At 41.4% G+C, this 21,876-nt stretch overlaps 1 protein-coding gene across 4 annotated transcripts in view; it reads right to left on the bottom strand.

Annotated features, from left to right (window-relative positions):
• SMC5 (structural maintenance of chromosomes 5) overlaps positions 1 to 21,876 on the bottom strand; it is a 119,092-nt gene that overhangs the window by 96,906 nt on the left and 310 nt on the right. For all 4 annotated transcript variants that reach the window (XM_062208394.1, XM_062208395.1, XM_062208396.1 and 1 more), the window contains exons 2-3: positions 17,043 to 17,184; positions 5,240 to 5,292 (exon numbers count right to left, since the gene is read on the bottom strand). In XM_062208394.1, the coding sequence (XP_062064378.1) occupies positions 5,240 to 5,292; positions 17,043 to 17,184 (195 nt within the window). The remainder of the gene's footprint in view (positions 1 to 5,239; positions 5,293 to 17,042; positions 17,185 to 21,876) is intronic.

Genomic DNA, 21,876 nt, shown 5'->3' with positions numbered 1-21,876 from the left:
GTACTCAAGGTCATGTGGACTCTAATAGAACAAGTGATCATATTGTAACCATGTGGAATCCGTGAAAAGGAAACTTCCCCTTGTGCTAGATTTGCTAAGAGGAATCTACTTAATGGCCACTGGTTAGATTACTAGTGCCAGCAGCTATAGTATGTCAAGAAGTTTAACTACTTAGATAACTTAAAAAACAAATGAATTTTCGTATTTGGGAATAAAAAATAAGGAATACATAAAACCTACAGCCATTTATACTGCACTTTTGAAACTTAAAGGCTACTAATCACTCCATATTTTATTAATATACCTAGCTTAGTATATTTGTTTTGGTTTCAACACCTGAGAAACCATTGTACAAAAGTATCTTAGGCAATCACTTTTAAAATATTGAGATGTAATTCACACATCATAACACCCACCATTTTATAGTGCACAATTCAACATGGTCTTTTTATTCTGATAAAATCCACATAATATAAAATATAACCAGTTTATATGTTTTCAGATATACACATCAACACCAGTTTTTAGTATATTCATATGGTTGTAGAAACATCAGCACTATCTAATCTGGAATATTTTCATCACCCTCCAAAAAGAAAGCCATATCTGTTAAGCAGTCATCCCCATTTACTTCTTCCCTCATACCCCAGCATTCATTAATTTATTCTGTCCCTATGGATTTTCCTACTGGATATTTAATTGTGTCTCACTAAGTGTTCATCTACAATATAAAGTTCATCTACATTATAAAATGTGTCAGGACTTCACTCATTTTATGCTCCTTAATAGGTCATTGTATACCACATTTTGTTTAGCCATTAAGAGTTGTTGGAGGGGTCCAGAGCTGTGGTGTAATGGGTGAAGCTGCCACCTCCAGTGCTAGCATCCCATATGGGCACCAGGTTCTAGTGCTGCTCCTCTTACCATCCAGCTCTCTGCTATGGCCTGGGAAAGCAGTAGAAGATGGCCCAAGTCTTTGGGCTCCTGCACCCTTGTGGGAGACCCAGAAGAAGCTCCTGGCTCCTGGGTTCAGATCAGCTCAACTCTGGCCGTTGCAGCCACTTGAGGAATGAACTAGTGGATTAAGACCTCTCTGTCTCTCTCTCACCTCTCTCTCTCTCTCTCTCTCTCTGCCTCTGCCTCTCTGTAACTCTGCCTTTCAAATAAATAAACACATCTTTCAAAAAAAAAAAAAAAAGTTGGTGGAGGTCAGAGTGGTGTTGTAACATAGTGAGCTAAGCCACTAAATTCAGAAACAGCATTCCATGTATGGGCAATGGTTCCAGTCCTGGCTGCTCCACTTCCGATCCAGCTCCCTGCTAATGCACCTAGGAAAGCAGTGGAGGTCGGCCCAAGTGCTTGGGCCCTGCACCCGCATGGGAGACCAGAAGCACCTGGCTCCTGCCTTCGGATCAGCGTGGTGCGCTGGCCGCAGCGCGCCAGCCGCGCCAGCCACTGGAGGGTGAACCAATGGCAAAGGAAGACCTTTCTCTCTCTCTCTCTCTCTCTCTCTCACTATCCACTCTGCCTGTCCAAAATAAAAATAAATAAATAAATAAAGGGCAGAGCCTCTATCTGTATTTATTGTTCATTTACTTTTGTGTTAACTTTCTTTGCTCATTTTCCTATTAGTTAATTTTTTTAAAAAATCCATTTATTTATTTGAAAGAGTCAAGAGAAGAGAACCACAGGCAAAGAGAGAGACAGACAGAGACTGACAGAGAAAGAGAGAGAGACAGAGACAGATCCTCCACCTGCTGGTTCACTCCCCAAAAGGTTCCAATGGCCAGAGCCGGGCCAGGCCAAAGCCAGGAGTTAGGCTCTTCTTCTGGTTCTACGTGGGTGCAAGGTCGCAAGCACCTGGGCCCTCCTCTGTTGTCTTCTCAGGTGTGTTAGCAGAGAGATGGATTGAAGTGGAGCAGCCATTACTTGAACCAGCACCCATAAGGGATGCCAACACTGTAGGCAGAGGTTTAACCTTCTATGCCACAATGCCGGCCCCCTTTGGGTAATTATAATAGGGTAATTATAATTAGCTAATTTATAATTTGTACTGATTGGCATAAAAGATTAATATCTTAGTAATTTTAAGATTTGTACAGGTTACTTTTAAATGCTCATGGAAGCTGTATTAAAAGATAAAGTTATACTGGTGCCAAAATTTTTTGAGCCCAAGCAGTTTTTTCTACAATACTTTCTAAGAATTCTTTGAAGTACAGCCTTATAAAGGCTTTTTGTGCTAAAACTGTTTTCTTCCATATGTCAATTTTTTTTTTTTTTTTGACAGAGTGGACAGTGAGAGAGAGAGAAAGGTCTTCCTTTGCCGTTGGTTCACCCTCCAATGCCCGCTGCAACCGGCGGGCTGCGGCCAGTGCACCACGCTGATCCGAAAGCAGGAGCCAGGTGCTTCTCCTGGTCTCCCATGGGGTGCAGGGCCCAAGCACTTGGGCCATCCTCCACTGCACTCCCAGGCCACAGCAGAGAGTTGGCCTGGAAGAGGGGCAACCAGGACAGAATCCAGCGCCCCAACCGGGACTAGAACCTGGTGTGCCGGCGCCGCTAGGCGGAGGATTAGCCTGTTGAGCCTCGGCACCGGCCTTGTCAATTTTTTTAACAAGGGTACCATCATATTTAGCTGGATTTTTATGAAACCTAAATTTCCTACCTTACTTTTTATGGTTATTGAGACTCTTATTCTGATTAGAAAGTTAGTATTTTTAAGGTCTTTGGACCTTAATACTAACTCTACATTTTTCCTATTATTTCCTGGCCTTTGCATTTAGATTTTATTATATGTAGGGTGTCAAATAAAGCTATAAATTTATCTTTTAAGAATCAATACCTAATTGTTTCAAGTTGTGATATTATTGTATAATAAAAAAAATACCTATTTAGTCTCTGTTCCCAGTTACTGGCCCAGAACTGCTAAGCCCCTGGAACCTCCTGGCTGACAGAAGTGTATTCTGTTCTAATAAGGTAACTCCCGTTAGGTTCTGACTAGAAGCTGGGAACTTTGAGCTCCACATCCCTGCCCTCCAGAAGGGGAGGAGGGCTACTGACTGATTTAAGCATCAATCATGCCCATCTGAAGAAGTCTTCATGAAAACCCCTGAACTACAGAGTTCTCTGGATTGGTAAACACTTCTATGTGTTGTGAGGGTGGTGCACCCCAAGTCCATGGGAAAAGAAGCTCCCACACTCATGATTTTTCCAGACCTCACCCTGTATCAGTCTTCATTTGGCTGTTCATCTGCACCTTTTACCATAAATGGGTAAATTAGGACCTGCACTGTCATGCAAAGGGTTAAGCCACCACCTGCAATGCCAGTATCTCACATGGGTACAGGTTCCTGTTCTGGCTGCTCTACTTCTAATCCAGCTCCCCGCTAAAGTACCTGGGAAAGCAGCAGATGTTCTAAGCACTTTAGCCTCTGCCACCCACGTGGGAGATCCAGAAGAAGCTCTTGGCTTCAGCCAGCCCAGCCCTGGCCTTTGCAGCCATTTGGGGAACAAATCAGTGGAAGGAAGACTTCTTTCCCTCTCTGTATAACTCCGTATTTCAAATAAATAAATTTTAAAAATAAATAAATAAGTGGGTAAATCTAAATAAAGCCTTTTCCTTGAGTTCTGTAAGCCAGTCTAATAATGAAACCTGAGGGGAGAGTCCTGGGAATCCCAATTTGTAGCTGACAGGTCAGCAGCACAGGTCACAATCCAGGACTTGCAAACGCCATTTGACGTGGGGAACAGTCTTGTGGAAATGAGCCCTTAATCCATGAACTCTGATAAACTCTGGTTAGGGTCACAAATGATCTGTACTGAAGAGTGTGGTAGGAAAAAAGCCCACACTTCTGGTGTCATGTCTTGTGTTGTGGTAAATGTGAGAGTTCCAAAAACAATTTGGCTTTTCCTGTCTCTTTGATAACCTACACATAATTAACAGCTACCTCTACAATAAAATTCCCGTCTCTGTATCTGTTCCTAGTTTCTCCATCACACTCCTCTAATATTCTATACCAGTACCACACTGCTGTAACTGACGTGTTATACTGTACTTTAACATCTGGTACAAAAAACCCTGATGTACAACTTTGCTTTTTCAAAATTTTCTTGGGTTTTCTGAAAAATCTACTCAAGATGAATGCTGCAATCAACTTGTAAACTTACCTGTCAAGACTCTCACTGGAATTTTATCAAATACATTCAGTAATATGAAAAGGAAGGAACTACTAAGAATGGTATTAATTATACATTTCTAGGAACATGACACATACTCTCCTCAGATGCACAGGTTTTAAACATTTTTGCACCAAAATAAATTCATCTTTAATTTTACTTTCACGAACTTTTTGAAGTACTCTTGAATTCAGTTACTAGTCTTGTCATTTTCAGTAATATTTTAATATTTTTCAACAAGTTATTTTTACTGCCATGTGTCTGTTTTTCATCTCTACACAAATTTTAAAATTTCAAGCAACTTTTAAGTAGAAGTAATTTCCCCAAAGCCTATAAAATGGTAAGGGCTATCATATAACCTTTTTCACGTCAAAAACTCCACAGCTTTCTATCAATTCTTCAAAAAAGAACAACTCTTGTCTAAAATTCATGTACACAATGTGAATATTCATGTACAGAAGACTAGGTGTATACACCAAGGATGGTCAACTGGTTCCATCAAAAATGGCATCTGTGATCCATCAGAAACCACTCCCAAGAGTGGTCAACTAAAACTATCCAACCTCTAGGGAAAGGGGCACCATGAAGAATTATCAGTACTTAAAGGAGGAATGAGAAATGACAACCTAAGTATTCAGCTATCAATACTAGTTACTCCTAGAAGTACACTTATGGCAAAGCTTCCACTTTCATCTAAATTGTTTATACTTTAACAGGTAAGTATATATTACTTTTGAAATCAGCAAAAAACATGTATTTTAAATTTGTGAAAACTATTATAAACTTAACAAATACTTTCACAATAGTATATTTCTATTTCATTACTTCAATAAAAATAATGTCCTTGATAATTTTTCCAAAATACAGTTCTTAACAATTTAAAATTTTAAAGATGCATGAAAAATAAAAAATTCCTTGTCTGGATAAAGTATACATTAAATATTACTTCTTATAATATTTATGTCATAATGCTATACTAATATTCATTTCTAAAGTCAACAAAAAAGCACAAATATAAACCAACAAACTGTACAAGAAGTTGTTTAGCACTTTCAACACTTACAATTCAATTTCAACCATGCCTCTGGAACATCCTCTCTTCACAAAAAACCCAACCTGAGACATTAAAAAAAAAAAAAAAAAGTGAGCAGTGTGATGACATTCCCACATTAAAAAACAGAATTTCAGCACTCATTATTTGAAAAATCCAGATTTTATTTTCCCCTAGCAACTATTTTATGCTCATTCCTATCACTTCCTGAAACTATCTTTCTCAAATATGGGTCTCTCCCTTTATTCCCTCCCACAGACAAAAATACTATTAGTTAAAATATATTAAACTCCTACGTGTCAGGTAATCTATATATTATAAAGCCAAGCCAACAGGTGGCAGAAAAAATATGTGAGTCCAGGTAACCTGGTTCCAGAGTCAGTGTACTTAGCCAATATATGAAACACACTCTGAAAAGAAAAAGAACCTGTGGGAAAATACTCATAGGTCCCATAACTTAGCCACTCAGCACTGTGTCAAACCTTCTAACAAAGCCTTCTACAAAGCTGCACAGACTAAACATCGACAGTTATTCTAATGTTATCCATCATGGTAACAAATGAGGCAAAATTCCCATCAAGTATCTTTTAAAAAAGAAAAATAACAATTTACACAATCAAATACACTTATTTGAGTTAGTCTTGTATGACTATGATCTTAAGCACGTAAACAGACTCTGGGTCTAAAAAAAAAAAATCAGATTGGATCTTAAATCAGGTTATAACTAAGCAATAAATGGTAAAAAGGTAGAAAATGTATCTTGCAAATAGTATTTCAAGAGTAGTGATAGGGGAGGGTTGCGGGTGGGAGGGAAGTTATGGGTGGAGGGGAAGCCATTGTAATCCATAAGCTGTACTTTGGAAATTTATATTCATTAAACAAAAGCTAAAAAAAAAAAAAAAAAGAGCAGTGATGACAGTGGTAACAATCACAAGAGCAAACACTTATCAAGCATTGCTACACACTGCTGTAACTAAGCATAATGCATAAATATTTTCACTTAGTACTCACAAGCAAGTATATTTTATAACCATTTTATAGATGATGAAACTGAGACCCAGCAAATGAAAAAGAAACCCTGTTTCTGCAACCAGAAAGTATAACTTAATGCTTTAACATCAACTGTTTGGGTCCAAATCTCAACTTTGCCATACAGAAGTTGTCTGACCATGGCCAGGTAACTTCTTTGTTTCCTCAAAGATGGGAAAAACAACGGCATCACTGTAGGCATGCTATCTGCTCACTAACTTATAACAATCAAAATACTACATACCGTGGCCGGCACTGTGGCACAGCAGGTTAAGGCCCTGGCCTGAAGTGCTGGCATCCCATATGGGTGCCGGTTCTAGTCCCAGCTGATCCTCTTCCAATCCAGCTCTCTGCTGTGGCCTGGGAAAGCAGTAGGAGATGGCCCAAGTCCTTGGGCCCCTGCACCCACATGGGAGACCTGGAAGAAGCTCCTGGCTCCTGGCTTCAGATCTGCACAGCTCTGGCTGTTGCAGCCATCTGGGGAGTGAACCAGCGGATGGAAGACTTCTCTCTCAGTCTCTACCTCTCTCTATTAACTCTTTCAAATAAATAAAAATAAATCTTTTAAATAAATAAATAGATTTGATACCAAGGAGAAAAACCCAGAAAGCACTTCTTTTAAGTATTCACATAGATGATGCAGTAAATGCTTGCAATGAGTTTTTATATTAGCATTTAAACAAAAATACAACATTAAAATATTCTGAGAACGTGATTATCCCTTAAATACTACACCTGTGGATACCCAAAGGGTTGCAATCTGCTGTGTAAGAAACAGGGCATTCTGCAGCCTCTCTTAACAATGCTACCACTTCAGGATCAGAAGAGACGTGTTTTCTTCAAAACAATAAACACGAGAAGGTAGGCAAAAACTGTTACAGCCCAACTCATCCAACTGTATAGCTTTGGAGTAAAATCTAACCATGACACAGAGATGGGGATTTAACTAATGAGCTGACAATTTAAAAAGTACACATTAATATTCCTAAAAATCGGAGTTGATCCTTGGACATTATTTACTCTAACTCTTATCTCTAAAATGAAGAAAACTGGAGGTTCAGACAACTGTCTAAGACCACAAGGCTAACTACTCAGAGAAAAGCATCTTTTCTACTTCCTCCAACCTCCTATGTAACAAGGGAAAAAAAGTTTATTCATAATCTTAAGGAATATAAGCTTCAATGTTGTAACCCTACATTAAATTTTATGTCTAAGAAACTCTAGAATATAATTTTCATAATATTTTAATATTTGTTTTTCATTTCAAGCCATAACCTATCATTTTGCTTATTATACAGAATATACCAATCTCTTTTTTTTTTTTTTTTTTTTTAAATTTACTTGACAGGTAGAGTTATAGACGGTGAGAGAGAGAAAGGTCTTCCTTCCGTTGGTTCACTCCCCAAATGGCCGCTACGGCTGGCGCTGCGCCAATCTGAAGCCGGGAGCCAGGTGCTTCTTCCTGGTCTCCCACGCGGGTGCAGGGGCCCAAGCACTTGGGCCATCCTCCACTGCCTTCCTGGGCCATAGCAAAGAGCTGGACTGGAAGAGGAGCAACCAAGACTAGAACCCGGCGCCTATATGGGATGCTGGCGCCGCAGGCAGAGGATTAACCAAGTGAGCCACAGCGCTGGCCCCAAATATACCAATCTTTCATTATATGTTTTCTCTACCTTCTCCCAGTTTGCAGTTCATGTTTTTCTTTATGGTGTCTTCTTTCTTGGTTCTATCAGAGTTAAACTTAACCAATACTTTCCTTTTTAGTCTATATTTTTATTTAAGCAATTTTTCCTAAACCCAAAAATCATAAAGATGGTCTCATTTATTACCAGTATCTCCTGAAAACTTTTTTGGTCAATCACACTTAGACCTTCAGTTAACGTGGCACTAGTTTTTGTTCTAATGTGAGGATGACTCAATTTCATTTTTTAGTACACAGATACTTGTGTCAGTACTATCTATCCATCTTTCCCCACTGATCTCCAACGCTAGCTTGTCATAAATCAAGATTCTACTAACCATGGCTTTGTTTCTGGCTTTAGAGGAAGGTAGAGATCTTCCACCCCCTATGGCCGCAGCAAAGCCAGGCCAAAGTCAGGAGTCTGACTCCATGCGGTACCAGAGTTACTTGGTCATCTTCCACAGCTTTCCCAGGCACATTAGTAGGAGGCTGGATAAGAAGTGGAGCAGCCGAGACTCAAACCAGCACTCATATAGGATATGTCACGTGGTGGCTTAAGCCACTACACCACACCACCAGCCCATTTCTGGACCCTTTATTCTACCCTATCACATTGGTTTAACTGTATATTTTTGCACCAATACTACCATCAACTTCATATTCTGATACCTGGTAGCACATGTTTTTCTTATTTATTTTTTTAAGAGCATGAGCTGTTTTGGCCCTTTGTTGACTGAAATTAGAGAACTAGCTTGCTTGTAATCTGTAATTGACAGTGTTGAGATTTTGACTGGAATCAAAGTAAATATGTGGATCAATGGGAAGAATGACATTTTCAGAATTATGACATGAATACAAAGTGTCTCTCTACATTTACTCATAACTTCAATGTTTTCAAATGAAACCATTATCTGCTTAAGTCTTACATATAATTTGTTAGTTTATCGCTAAGCAGCCTGCACTTCTGTTGCTATTTTAAATAACACCTAATTTTCAATATTTTTCTGTTCATTGTTAATATACAGAAATGCAAATGATTTATGTTACTAAACTTACATCTAACAATCCCAGTAAATTTCCATATTAATTCTAGAATGGTAACAGTTAACAACAGTGATAGTAACAGCAGTGTTAACACTGACAGTTAAATCAGGGCTGGCATTGTGGCGCAGAGGGTTAAAGCCCTGATCTGAAGTGCTGGCATCCCATGTGGTCACCGGCTGCTCCTCTTCCAATCCAGCTCTCTGCTGTGGCCTGGGAAAACAGTAGAAGATGGCCCAAGTCATTGGGCCCCTGCACCCGCATGGGAGACCTGGAATAAGCTCCTAGCTCCTGGCTTCGGATCGGCGCAGCTCTGGCCATTGCAGCCATCTGGGGAGTGAACCAGAGAATGCAAGACCTCTCTCTCTGTCTCTACCTCTCTCTGTAACTTTTTCAAGTAACTAAAATAAATATATATAAAAAAAAGACCTCTCTCTCTCTGTAACTCTTTCAAATAAATAAATAAATCTTTAAAAAAATATATTGATAGTAAAGTCACCTCAACTTGTTCCTGGGCTTGCTGTATATTTTCACAGATAACCTTTTGTGAATTTAAGATCCTTTTTAGTCCTTATTTGCTAAAAGTTTCCAAAGTTTTTAAATTTATTTTCATTTATTTGAAAGGCAGAAGGACAAGCAGAAAAAAAAACTTGTATTTGCTAGTTCAATCCCCACAAAAGCTAGGGTAGGTCCAAATCAGGAGGCTGGAACTCAATCCAGCATTCCCCATGTGGGTGGCAGGGACCCAAACATTTGAGCCATCATCTGCTGCCTACCAAAGGATATATTAGCAGGAAACTGGAGATGAAAACAGAGCTGGCACTTGAACCCAGCCATTCTTCTATATGATATATATATGCAAAAAGCATGTTAACCTTTGTGCCAAATGCCCACCCCAAATTATCACGGACTACAATGAAATATTTTTATCTATCTTTTCTAACAATCATGCAGTTCTTTAAAATGTGATGTTAATTTTTTCTAATAGTAAATCACTCCTTGAGTAAACTTTGTGTGGTTATACCATATTACACATTTTATGTATTACTAGACTCAGCATGCTGGGATTTCTTTTGAGATTCTCACTTCTTTATCTATGAGTGAGACCATCCTGCAATTTTCTCATTCTATTCTTGACCGATATTGGTTCCTTGAGTCATATTCTCTCTGTAAAAACAGGATTATTATTGCTAGAACTAACCCATGACTACCTTTGTCTGGTATTCTCTTTAAGAGATTTAACAGCTGCTTTATTTATTTATTTATTTATTTATTTATTTATTTATTTAACAGAGTTAGACAGTGTGAGAGAGAGAGACAGAGAGAAAGGTCTTCCTTCTGTTGGTTCACTCCCCAAATGGCCTCAACAGCTGGAGATACACCAATCCAAAGCCAGGAGTCAGGTACTTCTTCATGGTCTCCGACGTGGGTGCAGGTACCCAAGCACTTGGGCCATCCTCCACTTGCTTCCCAGGCCACAGCAGAGAGCTGGACTGGAAGAGGAGCAACCGGGACTAGAACCCGGCACCCATATGGGATGCCAGCGCCACTGGAGGAGGATTAACCAAGTGAGCCATGACACATACCCCTGCATTAATTTATTTAAATTTATTTGATTTTTCTACTTACCAAATTTTGACCATTTATAGATATAGAAACCTTCACTAGCATAAACTTGTTCATAATATTTTCTCCTAAATCTTTTTTTTAAAGATTTATTTATTTTATTTGAAAGGCAATTACAGAGGCTGGCACCGCGGCTCCATAGGCTAATCCTCCGGCGCCGGCACACCAGGTTCTAGTCCCAGTCGGGGTGCCGGATTCCGTCTCGGTTGCCCCTCTTCCAGTCTAGCTCTCTGCTGTGGCCCGGGAGTGCAGTGAAGGATGGCCCAAGTCCTTGGGCCCTGCACTCCACAGGAGACCAGAAGCTCCTGGCTCCTGCTTTCAGATCAGCGCGGTACGCCGGCCGCAGCGCGCCAGCCGCGGCGGCCATTGGAGGGTGAACCAACAGCAAAAGGAAGACCTTTCTCTCTGTCTCTCTCTCTCACTTTCCACTCTGCCTGTAAAAAAAAAAAAAAAAAAAAAGGCAATTACAGAGAGGAAGAGAGAGAGAGATCTTCCATCCAGTGGTTCACTCCCCAAATGGCTACAACAGTTGGAGCTGGGCCAGACAAAGCCAGGAGTCAGGAGCTTTTTCCGGGTCTCTCACATGGGTAGCAGGGGGCCAAGCACTTGGGCCATCTTCTGCTGCATTCCCAGGTGCGTTACCATGGAGTTGGATCTGAAGTAGAGCAGTCGGGAATTGAACAGGTGCCCATAGAGTATGCCAGTGCTGCAGAAGGCACATTAACCCACTGTGTCACAGAACTGGCCCATCGTAAATCCTTTTAAATCTCTGCTGCATTATGGCAAGCCCTTGTGGTAGTCACTAACCCAGTTCTGCTTCTCCTTCAAGCTTACAGTAGAACTGTAATTACTCATTATCCCTGAAGTAAGATGTGGTCTTGTGATCTGTTTTATCCAGTGAAATGTGAGTGGAAAAAAATGTATGTCACTTTTTGGAAGAAATTTTAACAGTTCCCTCCTTGAGACAGCAATTATGGAAGTATGTACTGAAATGAACCTCCAACAGCCTAAGCCCCTGAATGACAACAATAAGCACCAAGAGCAAGAATAAACAACTGTATAACCAAACCACTGAAATTTGGGATTTATCTGGTTCACAATGAAACACATTACCAATTTTTTCCATTACTTATATTCCTTTTTTTTTTTTCTTTCTTTCTCAACTCAGAAGTTACTGCGTTGGGCGTTTGGCCTAGCAGTTAAGATACCTACATCCTATGGGTGTGCCTGGATTCAGGAACACCTCTGGCCTCTGGTTCCTAATTCCAGTTTCCTGTCAATGCAGTCTGAGGAAGGCAAAGGTGATGGTTTAAGTAACTGGGTCCCTGTCACCTACGTGGGAGACTTGGATTGGGTACACAGTCCCAAGTCTGGCCTAGACTGGCTAACCCATGGCTGCTGCATGCATTTAAGGAGCGAATGAGCTGTATCTTTCAAATATACAAACAAAAATTAAAAAGAAAGAAGTTTTTGCTTTTTTTAAAGAGCAGTTTTTGTGGTTTCTCTTTTTTATTATTGTTTTCTGCTCTAATTTCCATTAAGATTTCTTCATCTATCCACATATAATATAGGACTAGTTTTTAATTCTGAACAAATGAGAAGATGTTAGTTACCTTCTTTGATTTTTTTTCTATTTTATTAGAATTGTTGTCAGAAAAATAAGGTGTGCCAATTCTCTAAAAATTTCTGATACTTGCTTTATGGCTTGGTATGACTAATTTTCAAAAATATCCCATTTGTGCTTAAAAATAATATATAGTCTTTAATTGTTGAGTATACTTTTTATAACATGTCCTCTAGTTTAAACCTAACTGTTGTTCAAATCTTCTGAAATTTAATTTTTTATCTGATTAATTACTGACATCTCTCCCACCATGATTACCTATTTGTTAACTTCTAGCCCTCCGTATTCATGGGTTCTACATCCATGGGTTCAAGACCAAAGAAGGAAAACATTCAGAAGAAAACTGCATGTATATGGAACATGTATATATTTTTTCTTCTCATTGTTTCCTTAACAATACAGCACAACAGCTACTTACATAACACTTACATTGTCCTCAGCATTATAAGTAACCTAGAGATCATTTAAGGTATACAGGAGGATGTGTACAGTTGCATGCAAATACTAATCCATTTTAAAGAAGGGACTCAAGCATTGTAGATTTTGGTATACGATCCACTATGGATGCTAAGGGATGTCTGTATATTCTGGAGCCAGCTTAGAACATGAGTTCAAGCTGAGAATAACAGATAATTAATGATGGTCTTTATCTCATTTTCTTTTAAAGATTTATTTATTTAGTTGAAAGTGTTACAGAAAGCTGAGATACAGAGAGAAAAATCTTCCATCTGCTGGTTCACACCCCAAATGACCACAATGACCTGGGGTGGGCCAGGCCAAAGCCAGAAGCCAGGAGCTTCTTCTGGATTTCCCACATGGGAGATCTCAGGCATATTAGCTGGGAGCTGGACTGGAAGTGGAGCAGGGACTGGCGCTGTGGTACAGCAGGTAAAGTTACCACCTGCAGTGTCAGCATCCCATATAGGCTCTGGTTTGAGTCCCGGCTGCTCCACTTTCGATCCAGCTTTCTGTTATGACCTGGGAAAGCAGAAAAAGGCCCAAGTCCTTGGGACCCTGCACCCTCACGGGAAACCTGGAAGCAGCTCCAGGCTCCTGGCTTCAGATCAGTCCAGCTCCAGCTGTTGTGACCATTTGGGGAGTGAACCAGCAGATGGAAGACCTCTGTCTGTTTCTGCTCTGCTTCTCCAAATAATAAATCTTAAAAAAAAAAAAAAAAAAATGAGGCCGGCGCCGCGGCTCACTAGGCTAATCCTCCGCCTTGCGGCGCCAGCACACCAGGTTCTAGTCCCGGTCGGGGCACCAATCCTGTCCCGGTTGCCCCTCTTCCAGGCCAGCTCTCTGCTGTGGCCAGGGAGTGTAGTGGAGGATGGCCCAAGTCCTTGGGTCCTGCACCCCATGGGAGACCAGGAGAAGCACCTGGCTCCTGCCATCAGATCGGTGCGGTGCGCCGGCCGCAGCGCACCTACTGCGGCGGCCACTGGAGGGTGAACCAACGGCAAAAGGAAGACCTTTCTCTCTGTCTCTCTCTCACTGTCCACTCTGCCTGTCAAAAAAAAAAAAAAAAAAAATGGAGCAGCCGGGACTTGAACTAGAGCCCAGATGGGATGCCAGTACTGCAGGTAGTGGCTTAACCTGCTGTGCCACAGTGCCAGCGTCAACCATCTTTATCTCTAAAAATATTGTTTGCTGGGGCTGGTGCTGTGGCACAGCGGGTTAAAGCCCCGGCCTGAAGAGCCAGCATCCCATGTGGGCACTGGTATCCTGGCTGCTCCTCTTCCGATCCAGCTTTCTGCTGTGGCCTGGGCCCCTGCATCCACATGGGAGACCTGGAAGAAGCGCCTGGCTCCTGGCTTCAGATCAGCGCAGCTCCGGCCATTGCGGCCATCTGGGGAGTGAACCAGCAGATAGAAGACCTCTCTCTCTGTCTCTACCTCTCTCTGTAACTCTGTCTTTCAAATGAATAAAAATAAATCATTAAAAAAATATTTTTTTGCTTTAAAGTCTATTTTGTCTGGTATTAATTCAGTAACACTGACTTTCTTTTCTTATTTGCCCAACAGGTATTATTCACCCTTTTACTCTGAACTTTTCTGTATTGCTTTATTTTAGACATGCTTATTGTAAACAAAGTAGGACTGAACTTTATCCATTCTAACACTTTATCATTTAATGAGTTTAGGTCACTTCTAACATTAACTTACAATTATGTTTACAGATCTACCATCTTACTTTGTGATTCTTAATTATCTCATTTTCTAGACTGTATTTTTTAATGCTCATTTTTTATTTATTTCCTTCTATATGAAAGATAGAGCAACAAAGATAGAGACAGAGAGTTCTTCCATGTGCTAATTCAGACCCCCAAATATCCACAACAGCCAGGGCTGGGGCAGGCCAAAGCAAGGACCCGGGAACTCCATTAGGGCCTCCCACTTGAAGTCTGGGGACCAGGCACTTGAGCCATTAACCACTGCTTCCCAGGATGCATTAGCAGGAACCTGGATCAGAAGTACCATAGCTGTGAGTTCAATCAGGCATTCTACTATGAAATGCAGATGTCCTTAGGTAGCAGGTATACCACAACACCAGCTCTTGTATTTGTTTCTTTAAAAAAAAAAAAAAATTATATATTTACTTGAAAGGCAGTGTTAGAGAAGCAGAGGCAGAGAAAGAGAGCTCTTCCATCCACTGGTTCACTCTCCAAATGGTCACAATGGCCAGAGCTAGGCCAATCTGAAGCCAGGAGCCAGGAACTTCTTCCAGGTCTCCCACGAAAGTGCAGGGGCCCAAGCACTTGGGTCATCTTCCACTGCTTTCCCAGGCCATAGCAGAGAGCTGGATCAGAAATGGAGCAGCTAGGACTCAAACCAGTGCCCATATGGGATGCTGGCACTACAAGTGGTGGTTCTACCTTCTACGCTACAGCACCGGCCCCCTACCTCAAAATTTTAATATGCATATTTAACCTAATACACACTGAAGCTAATAAATTAACTTTCTCCAAAAAAAATTTAAATTCAAAGCATACATTAACTCTCGTTACTTCCTGTTGCCCAATATTTTAGCGCCATCTTGCCTGTTTTAAACTTTACAATTAGACATCAAAATTATTTTGTACAGCTGGCACATTTCTCTGCATGTTTATCTGTTTACTTATCATTCTTCTCAGACTGTCTTTCAGGGTCATTTTCTTTCTTTCGCATGCATTTCAGGCTTGTTCAGTTTTTTTCCCCTGCTTCCATTCTGGGAAGATATTACTACTGTATTTGGTGTTCTAAGTCAGTACAATGTGTCTATACGTGGATTTCTTTCATTCATCCTGACTAGGATATATAAAGTTTCTTGAATCTGAGGATTCAGATGTTTCAACACTTCTGGAAAACTCTTGGTCATTCTTTCTTCAAATACTGCCTTTTCCTTAGCCTCTTGGAACTATAAACAGTAATAACAGATTATCTCCCATTACCTGCTCTTAAACTTGATATTAAGTATTTTCTCTATCTTGCAATTTAGAAAACTTTTTCAAGTGTTTTAGTATACAGATTCTGTTCTCAAATGTGTGTGGTCTTTTTTAAAGATTTATTTATTTATATGAAAGTCAGAGTTACACAGAGAAAGAAGGAGAGGCAGAAGAGAGAAAGAGATCTTCCACCCACTGGTTCACTACCAAAAGACTGCAATAGCCAGAGCTGTGCTGATCCGAAGCCAGGAGCCAGGAGCTTCCCACGGGTATCCCAAGTGGGTGCAGGAGCCCAAGCACTTGGGACATCTTCTGCTGCTTTCCCAGGCCATAGCAGAGAGCTGGATCAGAAGTGGAGCAGCCAAGACTCAAACCGGCACCCATAAAGGATGCCAGCACTGCAGATGTTGGCCCCCGTGTGTTTGCTCTAATACTATACCTGTCCATTAACTTTCTTCAAGTAATATATCTTTAATTTCGTTATGTTCTATTAGATTCTTTTCCAAATTGATCTTTTTGTCATGTATTCCTCTGTTATATTTGCAATCTTCTTTTATTTCCTTAAGCAAATTAAAAATACTTAGTTTATTGTCTGTTCCTACGAGCTTTGCAGAGCTCATCATGCAGTCTGTTTTTGCTTGATGTTATTTTAGGTAATTCATTTTTCACATGTTTTGTGACTTCTTAGTATGGAATCATGAATTTCTTGAAACTTCATGTTAGAATTCATCTGAGGACTAGGTTAAAAGTATTTTCCTTGAAGGGATAGTTATGTTTGCTTCTGCCAGGTACCTTGAAGATATTACTAACTGAGACCACCTAAAAATTTGGATTTATGATATTTAAGCCACAAAGGCAATAGGAATTCTGGCCCCCAATGCATGTTAAGGCTTGTGGTTAAGAATTCTCTGGAAGACTTTTCTCCCCTCTCTATTCAGAATGACCAACGAGATAATTAAGTAACCCAACTGCCCCTTTGGTGTTTTTTTCTGCTGCATATACCGCCTGCCTTCTAGATTTTATCTTATAGTACTTCCCTATCTCAGGTCCCTTACGAGGTGCAAACCATTCAAACGCAGGTTTTTAAATGTCCCTGAGAAAACAACTCCAAAGTCTGCTATGTCTTTAGATTCTTCTAATTTTTAAAAAAGATTTATGACATTATTTCTAGCATTTCAGGTGTTACATACATGGAGAGTTCTCAAGCGATATAGTCCAAAACAGTTCTAGAGATGAGACTCTCCTTTCAGCTTCTCTTATCTGCTAAATTCATTCCTTATATTCAAACACTAGAACTTCACTATACTCAGAAAACTGAGAAATATCAACTTGTTCCTTACTAAAAGGACTGAACAGTTTTAGATTTTCTTTAAAAGTACTTAAGTTAACTCACCTTATCTGCCCGTCCCATGAAAGCAGGTTTGCCTGCTAATCCAAGGCAAATGGCACACACAATACTCGACTTTCCTGTTCCATTAGCTCCAATAATCATATTTAAGTGGGGTCCAGGAGATACTTCGCAGACATCATATGTTCTGAATTATAAAGAAATGAAATTATTAAGCAGAGATAAGAATATGTGCTTTTTAAAAGCACTCTTTACATCATTATCTGCAAGTTTCCCAAATTCCTTTAAAATCCAGCTCACCTTACAAATTCAACATTATCTACAGGTTGCCTACAACTTATAGCTAGAAAGTCACTGGAAGAAATGAGAAAATGACAGCCGGCGCCACGGCTCACTAGGCTAATCCTCCGCCTTGCGGCGCTGGCACACCGGGTTCTAGTCCCGGTCGGGGCACCGATCCTGTCCCGGTTGCCCCTCTTCCAGGCCAGCTCTCTGCTGTGGCCAGGGAGTGCAGTGGAGGATGGCCCAGGTACTTGGGCCCTGCACCCGCATGGGAGACCAGGAGATGCACCTGGCTCCTGCCATCGGATCGGCGCGGTGCGCCGGCCGCAGCGCACCTACCGCGGCGGCCATTGGAGGGTGAACCAATGGCAAAAAGGAAGACCTTTCTCTGTCTCTCTCTCACTGTCCACTCTGCCTGTCAAAAAAAAAAAAAAAGAAAAAGAAATGAGAAAATGATAATGCATATCTAAAATGCAAACATCAGAGAGAAAATAAGATGCCTTTTTCAAAATCAAGTTTGTTGAAAAAAGCAAAGTTTGATGTGATTTATTTTTATAATCACAATTCATGAGAAATAATATCAAAGTGATCACTACACAAATAAAATAATTTTCAAACAAATTTTCATACAACCAGTTATGTTATATTATCTTAAATCTGTAGATTTTTTCATTTGTACTTCTCCTGAATTAAAATGCTTAGTGGCTACTTACCATATTTTAATATATAAAACAATTCAATCAAATTACTCTTATTCTAATGAAGGTATGTATCAACAGAATGCTTTTATTTTGTTATGAAGTAAAAACAAAGAAAAACACTGATTTCATGCTGCCAGAAGAGTCACCAAAGAATCTACCTCTGGTTTACAGTGAAACCAATTTTATTCTTATCAGAGAAAAAGATGTCTTGTCACCCAGCTTCAAAATGTTCTGCAGTGTTCCCTCAGAACATCGAGCTGTATGTTGTCTAGCACTCCACCTGCATTCTTATTAGCTGCAAAGGGCAGTTCGACAGAACGTGAAGCAAGCTGACTTGGGGCTGAACACCCTGAACCAGAACCCAAAAATAACGCAATGTGCCTGCAGCATTTCTTTCTTTTTTTTTTTTTTTTAATTAATTTATTTATTTGAAAGTCAGAGTTAGAGAGAAAAGGAGAGGCAGAGACAAAGAGAGGTCTTCCATCCACTGGTTAACTCCCCAGATGGCCCCAATGGCCAGAGCTATGCTGATCCAAAGCCAGGAGCTTCTTCCCCGGGTGCGGGGGCCCAAAGACTTGGGCCATCTTCCACTGCCTTCCCAGACCATAGCAGAGAGCTGGATCAGAAGTAGAGCAGCCAGACACAAACCAGATAATACTAAAATAAACAGGGGTAAGTAATTAACGTAAGGAAAAAGTATCTTCTACAAGTTTTCCAGTCTCACTCCTCCACACAGCATCTATCCACTTTGTCTTTTCAGACACTCTGTTCTCTTAGCAGCTCAGTCTTAAAAGAATCCTTCATTATGCTTCACACATTCAAAACTAAATCCACCATCTTTTCCATCCCATCCAAAACAACTTCTACGGCTTCTTAGTGAAGAGAATCAATCACTAACACCATCACTCAAATCAGAAACCCAGACATTACTTTTGCATCATCTTTGATTCTTCCATCTCCTTGCCTCAACCCCGACCAATGCCCCATCATCCAATCATACTAACTCATCATACTAACTCAGTTCGTACACATGCAAATCTATCACTGGTTAAATAAAGAAAAGTTGGGAAAGGAACCTTTGGTAATTTTGCCCTCATTGCATCTTTTTCTATTTGCTATCTCCTTTCCCCATTCTCTGCTCAGATTTCTACATCCTACTTACAATGTCTACTTATTTTTTCTTCAAGCCTTTGCATGCACTGTTTCTTCAGATGAGAAATCTTTTTTCACCCCCAATTTCATTTTACTTGGCTCACTCACAGGAACCTTTCCCTAACTCTACTCTGAATTCTCTGACTGCTCTTCCTACTGTCTTGCTAATTCTCTAAGCCTACCCCTCCTCTACTCTACTCCTCAAACTCAGAGTTGCCCAATCAGTAAAAGCAAACAAGATATCCCGAGCTCTGAACTTTTCAGCTGCCTTTTCTTTCTCCTCCTTACAGTCAACTTTTCCTTCCTCACACCTCATTCATTCTTCCACAGCCTTCCAAGTCTTCTGCTTCGCTTTTTTTTTTTTAATTTATTTGACAGATAGAGTTAGTGAGAGAGAGAGAGAGAGAGAGAGAAAGTCTTCTTTCCATTGGTTCACCCCCCAAATGGCCACTACGGCCGGAGCTATGCCGATCTGAAGCCAGGAGCCAAGTGCTTCCTCCTTGCCTCCCATGCAGGTGCAGGGACCCAAGCACTTGGGCCATCCTCCACTGCCCTCCCGGGCCACAGCAGAGAGTTGGACTGGAAGAGGAGCAACTGGGACTAGAACCCGGCACCCATATGGGATGCCGGCACCACAGGCGGAGGATTAACCAAGTGAGCCAAGGCGCCGGCCCCTGCTTCGCTGCTTTATCAAATGGTCAAAAACTGCCTAACAGCTAAATGCAATGGGCTCTTTTCAGTCCTGCTATTTGCCTTCAACACTTTTCTCTCAGCTTCTCTGATGATAGTCTCCCAGGGTTCTCTTCCCTGGACAGGTCCTTCCCAGTCTGTGAGTTCCTCCTTTGTTCATCCTTAAATGTAGGCATCCCCTGAGGACTCCAAAAGTGACTTCCTATCTCTCCAACTTGTATTTCCTTTAGGGCAAACTCAAACCATTTCTGTGGTGTCAACAATCACCCTACAAACGCATGCCTGCCAAACCACTCACCTATTCACATTCTCCTCTGAGCTCCAGACCCTCCTAATTCTGCCTGTGGAAAAACTCTCTTAGTAGTCCCATAGGAAACTTCAAGTTATACGATCTAAAAGGTATTTGTTACTCTTTTCCCAAAACTAGTCCCTCTTTTGAATAGTACCTTACCAGTCAGCAAAGCAGAGCCTTGAGAAAAACACTGCACTTCTCCCTAAACCAGAGCCTGTCAAATCTCTCACCTGTCAACTCCTATCAAGTTCAAACTCTCATCATCTCTCCCCTTCATACTGTCAAAGATGTCTTGTCTCTGGCCTTGCACCCTTTCTAAATCATCCTCCACACTGCTTCCAGATGACCATAAATCACCTGCCATTCCCTGTTACAAACACACCCTGGCTGCAGATGGAATTCCTTAGCACAGCAGACATACAGACTCTCAAGGCTTGTCTGTCCCCATATTCAATAACATCCTATGTTCCAGCCACACTGAAATACCTGACACTTCCCAAACAAATCAAACTCTTGGGGCGGGAACTGTGGTGTAGTGGGTACAGCGCCGCCTGCAATGCCAGCAACCCGTATGGGCCCCAGTTCGCGTCCTTGCTGCTCCACTTCCGATCCAGCTCTATGCTATGGCCTGGGGAAGCAGTGGAGGATGGCCCAAGTCCTTGGGCCCCTGCACCCACGTGGGAGACCCTGAAGAAGCTCCTGGCTTCGGATCAGCGCAGCTCTGGCCGTTGCAGCCATCTGGGGAGAGAACCAGCAGATGGAAGACCTCTCTCTATCTCTCTCTCTCTGTAACTCTGCCTTTCAAATAAATACATAAACCCTTTAAATAAATAAATAAATAAACCACACTCTTTCAGGCAGTTCCTCTGTCTGCAATGCTCTTGCCTTACAACTTCCATTCCTTGTTTACAAGGCTCTTTACGGCAGCTACAGATGAAATTAACCCCTGCATCCTTTGCGCTCCCGAGGTATCCTGACAGCTGTTTAATTACTTATGCTTCCTGATGTAGATTACAACAGCTGCTTTCCAGCTATATAAACCTGGGCAGATTTCACCTCTCCGAGCTCATCTCAACGCTACGAAGAAAAAACGAAGAGTACTGTCAATGAAACAGCTAGCTCTGTACCTGGCGCAAGATACAGAGGTGGGGGAAAGACATTATTGTAACCATTCTGCTACCTACGAGCGAGCTTAAAAACACAACAGACCTGGAACAAATGACCTGTAATGCGCCAGACGCACATAATTTTGTTACAACTCTTACTAAAGCCTAAATGCCAACTAGCGGTCTGAAGGGAGAAGATTGCAAAGAAGGACGAAAGCTGGCTTCGCAGGGGTCGACGATCCGCAGGCAGGTCCCACCACGGAAACACAGGTCTAGCTGTTCTGTCCACGCTAACCCCCACGGGCACCAACCATCTTGTCTTCTCCCCGTCCACCTGACAAACGCCGACTTTCGGGGTCGGCCACAGCATCAGCGCCGCCCCGATTTAACTCTGGTTTCCTTGGACTTCCCAAGGCCCATACTTCTGCGGGTTACGGACCCTGTCCCGTGCAGCCCGCGTCTCCCAGGCCCTGGTCTGTCCCCTTGCCTGCTCTCCAAAAAAAAAAAAAAGAAAAAAGAAAAAAGAAAAAAACGTTGGCGGAACGAATAAAACACAAACATAAACACGGTACACAAGAGCCACGGCCTACGCAGAATAATCCCGGGGGAATCCCGCACGCCCTCGCCGCCGGACCCGCAGGCCCGAGACGCAGCCA

The sequence above is a fragment of the Lepus europaeus genome, chromosome 12 (assembly GCF_033115175.1).
Source record: "Lepus europaeus isolate LE1 chromosome 12, mLepTim1.pri, whole genome shotgun sequence".
NCBI lineage: Eukaryota > Metazoa > Chordata > Mammalia > Lagomorpha > Leporidae > Lepus > Lepus europaeus.
This window is presented reverse-complemented; position numbering and strand designations above follow the sequence as displayed.